The sequence below is a fragment of the Chanos chanos genome, chromosome 10 (genome assembly GCF_902362185.1).
Source record: "Chanos chanos chromosome 10, fChaCha1.1, whole genome shotgun sequence".
Classification (NCBI taxonomy): Eukaryota; Metazoa; Chordata; class Actinopteri; order Gonorynchiformes; family Chanidae; genus Chanos; species Chanos chanos.
The window spans coordinates 23,452,917-23,468,908 of NC_044504.1; the positions used below are offsets into that span (position 1 = coordinate 23,452,917).

Genomic DNA, 15,992 nt, shown 5'->3' on the forward strand with positions numbered 1-15,992 from the left:
GGATCGACCAAATCCTTACATCGATCAGATCATGGGAACAATACTACCATCTAGTGATCAGATGTTGTAAGGAGGTTCCTTGTGGGTGAACGTACAGTATGTTTGACTCGGCTCTTAAGCTTTCATTGGACATTTTTCACATGAAACAGTTGATGATACATATTTAAAATCCAGAAAAGCAGCTTTCATTGAGAAATTATTAAGCTTGATCATGACAACGATGTGACTAAGGAAGATCTATTCCGAAAACATTTTGACTGTAATATAATATGCACGATCGATCCATTATCAGTTGTATATCTTTAAAAATCAGTCAAATCCTGCTATATCGGTTCAGCAATGGCTAATTTCTTTTGGTAAACTGATGAATCGAGACTTGTTGTAGGAAGCTTCCTATTGTAGACCGGCAAAAAACCCTTTCACTCTGCTTAACTACCTGCGTGATGCATTCATATGCATCAACATTTAGAGATATATGGCTTTGTAAATCTCAAAGTTGATCAGGAATCGGCACAACATCAACCAAGTAAATGACAACCTCACAGAGAATTCAAACACACGTCCCATGATGCCTCATTTTACGTCTGTCATTTTGGCCAGTAAAATTGTAGTTCGATCAAGACTCCTTCGCTGATTGGCTAGAAGTAACGAAGCGCAATGTTTAAATACACCGAACTCCCTCCATTTTGTAAAGTCAGCCTATACGAAAGCTTGAATGTTTTGATTGAACACGACTTGACGCTGAATTAGGTATTCGGACACATCTGAGGATTTTAAAGATTTCTTCTCTTGAGAGACTCATTAAATTGAAACTTCGCGTTATTTGGTAAGGCTATTAATTCTGTCCTTAGCATGGGGAATTAACGTAGGTCAGTTAAAGGAAAACTGCAATTATAATTCGCTAGTAAGATAACTGTAGTAGCTTGTGTTGCCTTATCGATTCGACATTAATCGAATTATTTCACTCTTTGTGTAGCAAACTAGTAAACAAAGTAGAAAGGTCTCTGAGCTCGTTTAGTTGTTTTAGTTGTCTTGTGCAAGTTTTTGAAAGTAGTGCTACCTTCTATTTTATCTTTGCTGCTTTAGAGAACGGTTGCAGAGCTGGATTCTCGGCGACGCTCTCTAACAATGTCTTCTTCAACACACGCCCTGTTACCGGGCAGCAAAAAAGACGAAAAAGGGCGAAATATTCAGGTTGTCGTACGATGCAGGTGAATATGCAGTGTTTTATTTATTTATGTATTTTTTATTTCGTTTAATACCGTTTGAGTAATTTAACATACAGAGTGGTGTTTCTGTTAATTTATTCGGTAAACACAACTGCTAAATTTGTTTGCTTTTTGACTTCTGTAGACCTTTCAACACAGTGGAACGCAAGTCTGCTTCTTATGGAGTTGTGGACTGCGACCAGAGCAGGAAAGAGGTGACTGTGCGAACAGGAGGAGTTACAGACAAGGCAGCTAGAAAAACGTACACTTTTGACATGGTAGGTAGCGTTGTTTATTCGTCTTTTTCTCATGTGCAATCAGTTATTTATGTACAACTAATTCGACTTTCAGAGCAGACATGAAAAAAACGGATTTCCCTTTAATTCTGTATGCCTGTAGGTGTTTGGTCCCTCAGCAAAACAGATTGAGGTATACAGGAGTGTTGTTTGCCCCATCTTGGATGAAGTCATCATGGGTTATAACTGTACAATTTTTGCGTAAGTAGAGGCTCAGGCATCACAGTATTTTACTTCATCATTTTCGTGTTTCATCTTCCACTATCTCAGTGAAATTTGTAGTTTAATTTTGTTCCTCTTGTACCTAGATATGGACAAACTGGAACAGGGAAAACATTTACAATGGAAGGAGAGAGGTCACCCAATGAAGAATTCACATGGGAGGAGGTAAACTGTTCCCTCCATGAGTATAAGCTGCTATGTATAGAGAAAGGCTTTGTAGTGTAGCAGTCATGTGCATGGCCTTGTAGAGTACATGTCTCTAAACCTTTATGATCTCTCTCTCTCTCTCTCTCAGGACCCCCTGGCTGGTATCATTCCACGTACCCTTCATCAGATTTTTGAGAAGTTGTCAGCTAATGGGACTGAGTTCTCAGTGAAGGTGTCTCTGCTGGAGATCTATAACGAAGAGCTGTTTGACCTGCTGAGTCCTTCTCCTGATGTCACCGAGCGCCTGCAGCTGTTTGATGACCCAAGAAACAAGGTTGTGTGTTTTGTTGTTGTTATTTAAGTTCAAATGTTCCTTTATTAACCATGCTTCAGTGGGTAAAATAGCATGTTTTGTATATACTTATATCAGAGAGGAGTGATCATTAAGGGTCTTGAAGAGATCACAGTACACAACAAGAATGAAGTTTATCAGATTCTGGAGAGAGGGGCTGCTAAGAGGAAGACTGCGTCCACGCTTATGAATGCATACTCTAGGTAATGACACTCAAACTGTTCTGAGCCATGTGAGTGAGGTATGTAAATTCATTCAAACAATAATTCAGAACCTGTCTGTCTCTCTCACCCCCTCTCTCAGCCGTTCCCACTCTGTGTTCTCTGTGACTATTCACATGAAGGAGATTACTCTGGATGGGGAGGAGCTGGTGAAGATTGGGAAACTCAACCTGGTAATGACCTGCTTAACACATGTTTATAAATTCTCTTTTCCAACTTGGCACTTAAGCGTCCTCCATTTTCAAACATGCACTCAGTCTTTCTTGTGACGTGCACAGTTAAATTAACTTGCTTAATTAATATTTGTTCATTACATGGGTGGACTTTGTGTTGAGTGACTTTTGGCATTGCATCTCTCTAGGTTGATCTTGCAGGCAGTGAAAACATTGGGCGTTCAGGTGCTGTGGATAAGCGTGCGCGAGAGGCAGGCAGCATAAACCAGTCTCTGTTGACACTGGGCAGAGTGATCACTGCATTGGTAGAGAGGGGACCTCACATCCCTTACAGGGAATCCAAACTCACCCGTATCCTCCAGGACTCACTGGGAGGACGAACCAAGACCTCAATCATCGCAACCATCTCCCCTGCATCAATTAATCTAGAGGTCCGTTTCCTAGCATTCCCGAACCTCATTCAGTCTCTTCTGGCTATTTGTGTCTCCTTGAAGTGGTGGATCAGCTTCTTAGCAGCTTTGGATGTAAATGATCACGCACAAGGATTAGTAATTCAAGAGAATAACAAACCACATTGTAAAATTTGAAGGGTGCAGAATTTTACTTGTGCCTGCATAATTTGTAATCTTTTGCCCTACAGCAATTACATTCCCCCAGAAAAAAACAACACAGATGCATTGGTACATATTGTAAATCATGCTTAAGTCCCTTTCTCTGTCATCTGTGTCAGTCTTTGTGTATCTGCGTCGTTTAATATGTTCTGGCTTTTTTTTTAAATCCGCATTCATCCGAATGAAGGAAACTCTGAGCACGCTGGACTACGCTAACAGAGCCAAGAACATCATGAACAAGCCTGAGGTCAACCAGAAACTGACCAAGAGGACATTGATCAAGGCAAGAGGTTTTCTGGAGCTGTTGGAAGTTGAAATGGATAAATGCATTTGTCCTGATTTAAACATGTTTCGGAGGAAAAGGAATCTGACACATTTGACCACATTATTTTTTTAGGAATACACAGAGGAGATTGAACGTCTGAAGCGTGACTTGGCTGCCACACGTGACAAACATGGAGTTTACCTTTCCCCTGAAAACTACGAGTATGTACCGTTTCATTATACTAACCTTTATCAGCTCCGATGTGAAGGCTTTGTGTATGGCTCCTTTCATCAAATCTTTGTCTGGTGACCTTAGCAGTGTAATATGAAATGGGTAGTTAATTGGTGGGAGTCTCATCCACAGGAGCATGAACAGTAAGCTGGTGTCTCAGGAAGAGCAGATCACAGAGTATACAGAGAAAATCACTGCCATGGAGGAGGAACTAAAGAGGGTAAGCATTTTTCAAACAGTTCCTCTTTTTTATTGTGTGTGTGTGTGTGTGCGTCTACTCAATTCTGCCTTAGAACTGTTAACTGACATCAGATCTGGACCTTTATGTTTTAGAGCTGTGCTGACGCTCTTTACTATAAATGTATATGCAACACTTGTATCCTACAGGACTCTGTGTTTATCTGGACAACTATAAAATGGTTACATTGGATGTGTTGTTGTGATCTCCTAAATGCAGAAGGATTTTTTTTTTTTTAATATTTGAATGTTAAGTAGTGTAATATAGTTTACTTAATTTAGTATTGCAACAGACTTATCAGTCTGTGAACATGATCTTACTAGAGCTGCACAATGCCTTACCCGGCTCTAGAGAGTACGTATATCTGTGTGATTTAGGTGACGGAGCTGTTCTCAGACAGTAAGCAGAAACTGGACCAGTGCACTGAGGATCTGCAGGTAAAAAGCCAGCATCTGGAGGAGGCTCATAAGGATCTGCAGGAGACCAGACACAAACTCAGCCAAGAGGAGTTCATCACCACTCAGCTGGAGACCACAGAGGAAGAACTCTACACCACTGCAGACCAGGTATGGAGTGAGCAATGCTCAGAGAGATTATCACAGTAAAAGTTAAAATTTAAAAAAAAAAGAAGAAGAAAGAAAATAGACAAATTTCTGAAGTCGTTTGGAGAAGTGACTTTATTCAAGTGTCTTTAAGGACAGTAGGTAGTGTTCTACTCCATAACCCGCTCATTAGACAGATGCTTAAGAGAAAAGACCAGATTCAGTGAGATATTGCCATGGCTTTTGGCGCTTCATGTTGAGTTTCCCTCTCCTGGTCCATTTTGCATGTGTAGCTCCTGAGCACAGCGGAGATTAGCACACAGGATGTCAGCGGCCTGCATGCCAAGCTGCAGCGGAAGCGTGAGGTGGAGCAGCACAACAGCGAGGTGCAGCAAAGCTTCGCCCAGCGCATGGAGCAGAGTTACTGCACCATGCAGGACGCCCTGCAGCAGCACGGCAGAAAGCACCAGCGCATCATGGACTTCTACCGCAACTCAGTAGGTGAGTGACGCACAGACTGACCAACGAGAGAGTGCGTACAACATCGATGCCAGATTAATCAGCTGGTTTGAGCATCTGATTTATCGGTTTTCATGGAGAAACTCATTTATTTCTTTAGTTTAGTCATGGTCAGTTGTCCCTATGCTGTTTAACTCGGGGAGACAGCTGCCTTCTTGTTAGAGGTGTGGTTTGGGAAGGGCACAGTATCTAATAAATGAGATCCAAAATGGATGTAAACGGCTCAGAGGCTGAGTTGCCGGAGATGACTTGGTTTCAGAGTGTGAGGACTTTTTATATGGCAAATAACATCCTTGCTTGCTCTCCAGCTCACATCCTGAGTAAGAATGATGCAGCCTTTAAGGAGGCCCACACTGCAGTAGCGTCAACGTACAGCGGCGTGAAGGACCTGGTGGAAGCTGCTGTGACTGAGTGCAAAGGCAGGATGTTGGAGCAGGAGTCCCTGAGTGTGGAGGCCAAAAACAGCATGACTCACTTGCTGGTAAGGATCAAGCCAAAATTGAACGCCTACATACACTTTGGCCTTCCTGGATCTGGATTGCATACCCATGCTATAAAGCACAACTCTGATTTTTAGAGAATGTGCAAGTGGACGTATTTGATTTTCTCTCTGTCTGCAGGAAGAACACAAACTCCATTTAGAGGAGGTTCTGGTCGCCCAGGTGTTGCCAGGGATCCAGGCTGTCATGACGATTTGTGATAGCCAGAGACAAACCTTACAGCGCTATCACACACTGACTGAGAGGGTGAGTTAAGGAATGTAGTGTTCTGTGTTTTAATGAAAAATGTTCAGGAGCGGTCTCCTTTATCAAAAGCTCCTGTCATTCTGCATGTAACTCAGAGTTTTTGAGCTTGCTGTCGACTGATAATGACGGGGAGCTTGTTTCTCAAGAATACACAGCAGTACCAACAAGCCACCCCTCTCTTTCTCTCTTTCTCTCTTTCTCTCTCTCTCTCTCTCTCTCTCTCTCAGATGGAGGCTTTAAAAGGAGAGATGTCTGCGTTTTGTTCCTCTCAGGCTAAGGCTTTAGCCGGTATGAGAGATACGGCCATGGAAGGTTTCAGCTCGCTGCAGGCAAAACAACAGAACCTCAGTGAGCAAATCAGCCAGGTCAATCAGACACACCAAAAGGTGGGTTTTCTTTTTAACCCCAGTGTGTACATGTCTACTCTTTACTGCTACAATCTGAGTGGGGCTATGAGGCAAAAAAAAATGTTCAGCCATGCAAAAAAAGTATGGACTGCACACTTTTATCTGAAAAACTGACCCCTGGTCAGGTTTACCATACCCCCTTCATTTCTTTTTTTTGGAAAGGCAGTTTAAGATTTCTGTTCAAATGCAACATGATTGATGTAGACCTTGTTACGAAGACAAGCTTTTGTAAGAAGTAAATTCCTTGTAGCTCTGGGTTTCAGTAGCACAAGGCTCAGTAATTCTAGAATGAAGAGGCTCTGTTGTGACTGACTTTCACCTGTTTCCACAGAGTATAGCCCAGCTGATGCAGTGCTTACAGGACCAGATGAACCTCCTGGCCATGGAGTCCCAGAGTAATTTTGATGGCCTGCTGAAAGCATCCAGTGCCCTGAGGGCTCCACTGGACTCACTGCAGAACACAATTCAGAGGTTAGATGCCCATCCACACTGAAAGACTTAACAATAACCCGAGGTTTAACAGAGAAAATTAGTCACATGATCAAGTACCAACCCACTTGAAGATTTGTCCTGAAAAATCCATGTTCTGTTGGTGCTGCATTTCACTGTATTAACTTAAAAAATAAAGAAAGAATTCTTGTCAGACAATGCTGTTATATACACCAGATTTGTCTAAACAGACTTTACAATGTGTGGCAGAACTTTGTGTGAAAGGACAAACTTCAGTCTGCTTTGACCCTCACTGTACTTTAACCTTTTCTCAGTAAATGCTCAGAGGTAGAACAGGAGTCGTCATCCATGGGTCCTCGTCTGGGCTCTTCTGTGGATGGGCTGATAACGGAGATGCACACCGTGGCGGAGGAGGAGACGAAAATGCTAGATGAATGTTCTGGATACTGTAACCACTTGCAAAGTTCCCTGACCACGCTGGCTGACTCTGCTATTCAGTGGTGCCAGGGTGCCCGAGACTCGGCTGAAAAAAATGCCCAAGACCAGCTCACCCTCATGCAGAAAAACACAGACACACTGAAGAGCTTACAACAGGTCAGCCAGCACACACTCAGAGCACTGAGTCTGTACAGAGATCTTCTCAGTTAAAACTACACAATGTCATTTATTTTATTAGTTCTTTGTTTGAAAGCGGTCATTACATAATTGGAAGCAGTTATGGATCTGCTGTTTGTTGTCCAGTCCACTGTCATAGTTCGTGCTTCAGTTTAATGGATGTAATTACATACGTGTGAATTTGGCCAAATGAGTGTGCATGTTATGTATGTTTCAGAATGTGGAGGCCAGTGGAGAAGCTTTAGTGCTGAGCTCCAGGAAGCATCTGTCTGTGCAGCAGGAGGAGGTGGAAAAGACCCTGAAGGGTGTGGCAGAGCAGACAGGCAAAGATGAGGCCACCCTGCAGCTCCAAAGGGAGGAGCTCTCTGCTCATGCCACCTCTGCTCTTGAAGCGGTTCACAGCTTCCTAGAGGAGGAGCTTAAGCAGGATATACCAACTGGTGAGCCACAAATGGAGCAATTGCTTTTTCTTGTAAAGGGGTGGTTAAGAGTTGAATTCAGTTCCAAGATGCATGATTACAGTTTAATCAACTGGCTCTGTAATGGAGTGTCCAAAAGAACAATACAAGTGGCCCACACCAGCAACACATGGCTCAAAACAATCTCAGATCAAGTCATGTAAATTTGATTTGTGTGTCAGTTAACTCAAGGTGCTTTTGGTAACTTTTTTTTTTTTTTATTGCAGGTACAACGCCTCAGCGTAAAGAGTACACCTACCCACGTGTTCTGAAAAAAAGCCGGAGCCGTAATGAGCTGATGGCGGAGTTCCACATGCAGCAGGAGCAAGTACTGCCCAGTCAGTGTGAGATCCTTCCTGAGGCAGAGGAGGAGAAGCTTCTGGACCAGGTAGAATTCACTGACCCAGGTTTAAGCCTCATAATGGTTTTAGACCAGTCTCTCCCTTGTCCACTCTACTTTTACTCATGTTTTCATTTGGTGTGTGTCCCAGGACTCTCTGGAAGATGAAGGCACTAGCTCCATTGACAGTAATATCACAGAACCGTCATATGTGGACGAGAACCTCATGTGCTATGAAAATGGAAGGGTTCCCTTTTTTAAGGTGAGACTGTGTGGCTGGCTTGTCTTCAGCATGGGTAAATTAATTCTCTGTCTTCCTCTGCTCTTGCGTCATTGGTTCATAGCAAAAGATCTCATTCATTTTCAGTGATTTTTCAACCTGATTTTTTTTTTTTTCTTCATAGTTTCCAAATGTGCTACAGTATACATATTTCAAGAGTCTGAGGCTACAGTAATGTGACAAAGTCTATGTTTTTATAATTTTTTTTTTCTTTTCTCTCTTAAGCAAAAGAAGGTCAACAAGAAAGAGAAATCTCTCAACCGCTCAAAAGTGACAGAGAATGAGGGGTTTTCTACGCCGCCTCGCTCCAAGCTGCCTCTCAGAAGTCAGAATTAATGTTCAAATTGTTTCTCCCTCAATGACTTACTGTGTACTGTCTGTCCTTTCTCGCTACTTTACAGTTGATCTGACTACATCTGTCTTCTTTTTTATATATATATATATATATATATATATATATATAAATTAACTATCAAATAATATTTCAATGTACTTTTTTTTTTTTAATTATTTTTATATATATGTCAAAACATGGGGGTTTCACTGTAACCCTCTGGTTACTGGCCATTTTACTAGCCACATCCAGGGGAGGTTGTCAAATGAATGTTATACTGCTCTCTTTGTGAAGTGTATGATCCTTTACTCTTTGAAGTAAAGTGAATTTCTGCTGAAACAAAAGTTGTGTTAAGTGACTAATGCTATAGAGACAATAAAGATTTTTAAAAATTAGATGATTCTGTCGATAAATGTTTCACTTTTACCAATAAACTTGCTTTAACTCGTTTTTGTCACCGTGTTTCAGTGGATTATACTTATATTTATGGGTCTTGTAGTGTTTGTGTGTTATGCATACATTTGCAGTACAATACTATGGCGCAAGTGTCATACTGGGACAAAACCCGTATCCAATCACAATGGAGACTTTACCACGTGGTATAATTCCACGTCTGCGAAGTGTGATGAGGAGCATTCCAAACAAATTAGCCTAACAGGGGATGCGAGCGTTGTGCAAATCGTTGTGATGCTAAACTTTAGTTTTGCTGTGTTTTGGAATGGATTTAGAAGAAGCGTTTCAAGTTGTAGGGGAATTCGGCAGGCATCAGAAACGAATGATTTGTGTTCTGACGTTACTACAGGTAAGATGATGAAATGAGTGAAAGCTATCAAGCTAACTTAGCTAACTTAACCAATTGCGGCCTTATTTACCCCAAAGCATTAGACGTGTGCAGAGATTTTGGTGCTGCAATAAGCTTTCAACACATTCTGTCGTGTAATGTCATGGATATAGTCTGCATCCGTTTCTGGTAAGCTGGCAGCGATAGCAAACCGCGGAAGTGATAACAGAACCATTTTAGTCAGCTATGCCGTTAGGTATTTGCGTATCACAGCTAGTTAGATAGGTGATGTCATATATGTCAAATTATCAGATATTTCGTGTCAGATTTTTTCACAAAATGGCTGATCCTTCGATTTAGAACTATGTTATTTTGTACAATGAAAAGTAGTTAGTATAGACAGATTCCTTCCATTATCTGAATGCAGATTTGGGTGATCTGAAGTTTCGAAAACTGTCCTACTGTTTTTTCTTCCTTTACGACGTTCTCTCTCTCCCTGTCTTGTAGATTTATATGGCATGTCAGTCTATGCTCATAGTCTTGGTCGGAGCGGCGCCAGAATACCACACTGAGGAACACATCACTCCTGGCGGTTTAGCAGATTTAGCCAAAACCGTGACATTCACCGGGGACATAAGCTCTATAGTAACCGAGGTGAAACGTTTAGCCATAGCAATTTTCAAAGCATAAGCAAGTTGTACGTTTGGCTGCACTGCAATTGGCAGAACTCTGATTAAACCTTTTCAAAAATCATTTGAAACAGCCAACAGTATAAGTATTGAACAATTTGGTTTACATGGTGTGTGTGTCTGTGTTTCGTTTCGTTTCTTAGTGGTATCTTATAAAGAACCAGGCCTACAAGGTCAGTTTGGCAGGCTCACTGTTCTTTGCGGGAGTGCTTGTCGGAAATGTTGTTTTTGGTCCTCTCTCAGACAAGATTGGAAGGAGGCCAGTGTTTCTCACAGGTAGAAAGTTTGCATCAGCGCTCACATCTCACAAATCAAAAAGCTTCTTATTATTTGTACTGATCTGTTTATCATTCTTTCAGCTTTCTCTCCATAATACCTATGTATATTTACTGTGTCTCCCATTCTCTCTCTTAGCTCTCTTTTTTGAGGTGCTGTTTGGTTATGTCAGTGCACTAGCTCCCAGTTATGAGGTGTTTGCATTGTCTCGGTTGCTGGTGGGTCTGATGAACGGGGGAATGGCACTGGTGTGCTTTGTCCTCACTCAGGAATATGTTGGCAAGTCTTACTGGGCCATGACAGGTAGCAAACACACCACAACATCACCACTGTTGACTCACCACATTAGGTTCAATATTCTTGTGTGTGCCTCAGTGGATTCCAAGTACCTTGAATTCTACAACTCTGTAGTTAGATTTAGAGTATGTGTTAAATGGATTGTGTAAGTCCACTGTAACTTGTTCTTCTGTATTGCTGATTGTATTGCCGGATTGCCTATCCTTTTACACATACCACATGATGAGTAATTAGTTGAACCTTAGTGCTCTTAGTTTTTATTTTCCTCTCTGCACACCTGCTGTCTCTGTTGTTTGGTTATTCACTGATTTGTGTTTGCCGTCTAGGGACTTTGACTAATATGACCTTCGCAGTGGGAATTGCATTGTTTGCAGTTCTTGGCTACTACATCCAGATGTGGCGTAACCTAGCAACCGTGGCTAACTCTTTCGGCTTGTTGCTCTTCCTCTTCTGTGTGTAAGTGTGAATCCAGAACATACGGACCAAATTATTACTGTTGGCTGACTGTGGCATCTCAGCCGCTTTGAGCTTTGACCCTCTTAGAGTATTATACATGGTTGTTTTTCACTGTATCATTTTTGCACTTTTCCTTAGTATCTCCAGAATTTTACCTAACATCAAGGGTTTTTTATGTGTTAAGCTATATTAGAATTTAGGTCTCCCAGTTCCATCTGTGCTTAAATTAGGAACAAGGACAGAAAGAACAAAAGTTTATATCTCTTAGTGAACAAAAATACCTTGCTGTTGTCTTCCTGAAATTCCAGTTTTGTCTCTTATTGGAGAAGGGGGGGGTTCTCAGTTGGTGTGTCATTTGTAGTTTGAGGCTGAAAGCTGGTGTGTGTGGCTTTTCAGGAATCTTCCGGAGTCTCCCCGTTGGCTGTACTCTCAGGGAGAAATAGAACAGGCAGAAGGGCTTCTGCGGCTTTTTGCTGTGTGGAATGGAAAGGACAGAGTGTCAGTTAAACTCCGACGCTCACCTGTCATTAGCAAACCAGAGGGTTCAAGTCCAGGGTTCCTACAACTCATCAGCCACCCGGTGCTGCGATGGAGAACCATGGTCCTGATGTATGTCTGGTGAGTGACTGCGTGTGTGTGATTACGTTTTACAGTCGTGGCCATGGTTTTAATTTAATAGGCTGAGAAGATTTTGGCTTAGATGAGATGCAGAGTTAAACTCATATAGGGCATTTGCTTGTGAGTTTTAACTTTTGGTCTTCGATTGCAGATTATATCCACAAATTACATTTGGCATGGGTTTAGAGTTGAGATTAAAGCTCAATTGTGAAGTCAGACGGTTTCTGGTAAAAAGCCTTTGGAGTCACTGCTATAATTGCACCCTGTCATGTGTGGTAATGATGTTAACATACCTCAGGTATGCATGCAGTCTGGTTTATTACGGGTTAACCCTGAACGCCAGTGATGAGAAAGGCAGTCGTTACCTGAGCATGGCCATGTATGGACTGGTGGAACTGCCAGCTTACCCTCTCTGCATCTATTTCTTCAATAAATCATGGTACCAGACTCACATTTAATGCTTAGTATTGCAAACACACATGCATACATTTTATTATTGAGATGTTGTGATGTTTAGTTCATAAATATATGTTGCGCTTAGTTCACAAATACTTTTTGATGACAGAGGTGGTGATCAAGGTGTAATTTCCAGTGTGTGTGTGTGTGTGTGTGTGTGTGTGTATTGTTAGGGCTGGGAGGCGTAAATCATTGGCCACATTTCTGACCCTGGCTGGCATCTCCTGTTTGTTCACAACGATAGTGCCAAGCCGCACAGGTAAAGTATCCACCTCCTCGGATCCTCCTCTACTTCTGAAACACTGTTTCAGCCTCCATCTGTTTCCATCAACTACCTTCTCTCACTCCCCTCACCCCCTGTTCTCTTTTCCTCAGGGTCTCTGTTCAGTGCCAGCTCTCTGGCTCTGATGGGAAAGCTGATGGTCAGTGCAGCCTTCAATATCGTGTATGTGTACACATCAGAACTGTACCCCACTGTAATCAGGTAAGCAGGAACTCTTTAAACAGAGCAGGCACTTGTGTGTGTGTGTGTGTGTGTGTAGTGTATAGGCTACAGATAAAAGCGTTTCTGTTTTCACTCACTCTCTCATCCACTGTATATTAGAAGAGTTAACAGGTTCTCTGGTGCCTCACTGGAATGACTTGTCAGCATGTGCTTTACAGGAATGCAGGTTTAGGCGTATGCTCCATGTCCTGTCGTGTGGGTGGGATTCTGGCCCCCTTTGTGCCCAGTTTGGTGAGAACATTGTCCTGTTAGTGCAGATTACGTTATGACAAGAATGATGTATACAGCCAGCATCATACAGCACAGTCTGGTGAACATATATGGTAAAAACATAATTAGATACTTTTAGTACTATTCAGTGTGTTTATTTTTGTAACTCTGTGGTAATTGTGATCTGGCTGTATTACAAATCCTTAACTTTAGTTCTATTAATTATAAAGCATTATAAATGTATAATTAATGTGACTATAAATCATTGTGGGTCTTTACTGTTTCCTGTAATATGAAATCATCAATGTGAGCTCAGTGATTTTGTGTTGGATGTCAATCAGAAGATGTAACATGTTTTGTTACGTCATGTTCAGTGTTGTAGACCTATATTCGGATTAATGGGTTTGATTGAAGGATTGGGGTTTTTTTGTCGTTTGATCAGAAAGCCGTTCATGTATCCATGCCCTTCATGGTGTTCTGTCTGATTGGGATTTCGGCTGGTGTCCTCGGGCTCCTCTTACCCGAGACCCTGAACAGACCTGTCGCCGAAACACTGGAGGAACTCAGTAGCCCTGCCTATCACCGCATCATAGAGCCACAGGTAACCTGATAGCCACTCTAGCTCAGATGTGTGTGTGTGTGTGTGTGTGTGGTATGTAGCTTCGAAACACAAGTATATTGTGAGTGTATGTGTGTGTGTGTGTGTGTGTGTGTATGTATATATGTGGTATGTAGCTTTGAAGCACAGGTGTATTGTGTGTGTGTGTGTGTGTGTGTGTTTTGAAAAGGTTCCATTTTTGGAAGAGGAGCGCCTGAAGAGCAAAAGGTGAACAGCGAAGAGAATCATGACAATCCACCTCAGGCCCGTTAAGCCGCAGAAACATCTTCACTGCATACACACCACAAATATAAACACGAAAAAACCATAGACCCCTGTTTTCATTCAGAGAAAGGACCTCACAATGATTAATGTACATACAAAGTCAGCAGTGACGTCTGTGTCCTGCCGTGTATGGAGCGTGGCCGGATTGGGCCGTCACTCATCAGAGACTCCTCTCATCTAAAGACATGATGTTTCGTGGCAGCAGGCAGTCTATGGGTGGCCAGAAATGGAATGACCGGTTTTAAAGGAAGTTAGGATGAGCAGCTTGTTACAGGAGTATTTCACCCTGTTTATTCCTGATTTGGTCCTGCTGAGGGACATCTAGTACGTCGCAGCTGATCTGGAAGGATGTGCCAAACTTTGTCATGATTGTGAAGTGCCTTTTGTGGACACACAGCACTGCCATGATTAAAAGCCGTATTGGTGTGCTGTCTTAAAGGGGGGGGGGGTTGTTTTGTTTGTTTTGTGTTTGCCTCTTTTTTTAATCTTAAAATGCTTCAGATGGGACCAAATGAGGAGTACTTTTCTTCTCCAAAAGAGATTCTTGTACTTTTTACCTTTAGTTGTTTCTATTTGTTTTGTGTATATCATTGTTGATCTAAATGAAATACATTTAAGTACTAACTATTTAATAGGTGTGTGTTCACACACTCCTTTACATTTGCCTCATTTCTTCAGATGGGACCAAACAAAATAGATTCCTTTCATTTGTTTGCCTATAATTGTTTTTGTTTGTTTGTTTTGTTTTGTTTGATCATTGTTTCTGCTGGTCAGATGTTATGCTGCTTCCCTATCCCTCAGACTTTATAAGATGACCAGACCCAACTGTGATTTTTTTTCTCTTTTGAGGTTTATCTTGAGTTCATGAGAATGACCGTTTGAACTGTATCTGTTAATATGGTTAGTAACAGAATGGACGTCAGCCATAAAACAGAATTCCTGACGAGACTGCAGGTCAAATAGAGCCCTCCTATGAGACTCACTGCATCTTTCTCATTCATCTCTTCTGTTTTTGTTTCAATTTAAGGGAAGTAAGAAACATTCCTTGAATTTCCAAAGGAAATGTTGAAGGGTCCAGGATAAGATTTAGGATCAGGTTATATCTGTTTAATTTGCATTAAATTACTGTATTTGAAAACTCTGTGTATTTTTCCACATGATGTGTATTTTTCCTCAATTTTAGAGGATGTTTGTAAAATCTACGATAATTGTAATAAAATAAATCCTTTAACGTAGTCCAATGTGAACTGTGTTTTTGTGACTGGACCGAACCTCCTATACTTGGCCAGCAGATGGCAGCATGGGGAAGACCAGGTCCCGTGTGAACTCAGGTCACCTTTGACCCTGGTTCCTAGTTGCCGGAGAAATGATGTCAGCATTGACGCAGGTGAGAGGGGCCCAGGTAAACCGCGGGATCCAGTAGCTCAGGGCTTCAAAGCGCCGCCTCGTTAAACGAGCGAGCGTGGCGTGTTTTCGTTGTTTTCCTTTGTGTGTGTGTTCCCTTCTTTCCTCGGCTCTAATGACAGCCCCGTGGCGTACTTGGCCCTGGCAGCTGGAGGAGCAGGTCGAGGGATGAACCGAGACTATAATCACTGTTTTGATTTTTCCAGAGCCTTTTGCTTTCTCACTGCAATGCCTGCGAGGGCTTCCATCCTCCCCTCCCATCCCTCCTCCTCTTCACTCCCTAATTCAGAGATAGATAAACAACAGACAGAAGCGGAAGGCTGGGCCGTGCCTGAACCAAAACATGCAAGAGCAGAAAATGAGCATGTTTACCTAAAAAAAAACTGCAGAACAAACACGTCAAATGCTTTTCTGTTGGAAGCAATCTCATGCAATTCTGTGGTTACAAGGAGCTTACGGTGCCAGCCAATGTATCTGTTTGATTCACCAGGAGTTTTAATAATAGTGTTTACACCTAGAAGCTAAGACATAGTCAACAAGTAAAGCTTCACAGTTTGAATCTGTGTAGGTTAGCATGTTCATAAGTCTTGGTGCGGAGAACTGGCGTTCCGTCACAAAAATACTTGGTTCTCATTGGATCTTTTCCTGGTTTAAACAAATGTAAAAATAAATTACAAAGCCGTGGGAGTGGTTTGGGATGTCAAAATTGTCATCAAAGGGGGCAGTTTCTGTGGTTGTTGTTTATGATGCATGAACTACAGG

At 42.0% G+C, this 15,992-nt stretch overlaps 2 protein-coding genes across 2 annotated transcripts; both read left to right on the forward strand.

Moving 5' to 3' along the window:
• Positions 1 to 1,128: 1,128 nt before the first annotated feature.
• kif11 (kinesin family member 11) lies at positions 1,129 to 8,657 on the forward strand. Its single transcript, XM_030787192.1, has 22 exons — positions 1,129 to 1,211; positions 1,354 to 1,486; positions 1,608 to 1,705; positions 1,813 to 1,891; positions 2,022 to 2,207; positions 2,304 to 2,428; positions 2,529 to 2,619; positions 2,808 to 3,050; positions 3,418 to 3,513; positions 3,628 to 3,716; positions 3,859 to 3,946; positions 4,342 to 4,530; positions 4,800 to 5,007; positions 5,334 to 5,506; positions 5,646 to 5,771; positions 5,999 to 6,157; positions 6,510 to 6,649; positions 6,943 to 7,222; positions 7,461 to 7,683; positions 7,929 to 8,089; positions 8,193 to 8,303; positions 8,553 to 8,657. Exons 1-22 carry the CDS (start codon positions 1,129 to 1,131, stop codon positions 8,655 to 8,657), a joined length of 3,186 nt encoding a protein of 1,061 aa, XP_030643052.1.
• A 633-nt stretch (positions 8,658 to 9,290) lies between these two features.
• Positions 9,291 to 15,013, forward strand: slc22a15 (solute carrier family 22 member 15). The gene is made up of 12 exons (XM_030786174.1): positions 9,291 to 9,457; positions 9,944 to 10,090; positions 10,269 to 10,401; positions 10,540 to 10,704; positions 11,025 to 11,154; positions 11,551 to 11,772; positions 12,071 to 12,211; positions 12,402 to 12,487; positions 12,604 to 12,712; positions 12,892 to 12,964; positions 13,386 to 13,544; positions 13,732 to 15,013. The coding sequence occupies exons 1-12, from the start codon at positions 9,374 to 9,376 to the stop codon at positions 13,771 to 13,773; spliced, it is 1,491 nt and encodes a 496-aa protein (XP_030642034.1). The 5' UTR covers positions 9,291 to 9,373; the 3' UTR covers positions 13,774 to 15,013.
• The last annotated feature ends 979 nt before the right edge of the window (positions 15,014 to 15,992 follow it).

What these genes read in the sequence shown, in the direction of transcription:
- slc22a15 (XM_030786174.1), top strand. Translation starts at nt 9,374, where the DNA reads ATGGATTTAGAAGAAGCGTTTCAAGTTGTAGGGGAATTCGGCAGGCAT. An exon ending in TATTTCTTCAATAAATCATG is followed by an intron (nt 12,212 to 12,401) that starts GTACCAGACTCA and finishes GTGTATTGTTAG; the next exon opens with GGCTGGGAGGCGTAAATCAT. An exon ending in ACCGCATCATAGAGCCACAG is followed by an intron (nt 13,545 to 13,731) that starts GTAACCTGATAG and finishes TGTTTTGAAAAG; the next exon opens with GTTCCATTTTTGGAAGAGGA.
- kif11 (XM_030787192.1), top strand. Translation starts at nt 1,129, where the DNA reads ATGTCTTCTTCAACACACGCCCTGTTACCGGGCAGCAAAAAAGACGAA. An exon ending in AGATTGGGAAACTCAACCTG is followed by an intron (nt 2,620 to 2,807) that starts GTAATGACCTGC and finishes GCATCTCTCTAG; the next exon opens with GTTGATCTTGCAGGCAGTGA. An exon ending in TCTACACCACTGCAGACCAG is followed by an intron (nt 4,531 to 4,799) that starts GTATGGAGTGAG and finishes TTGCATGTGTAG; the next exon opens with CTCCTGAGCACAGCGGAGAT.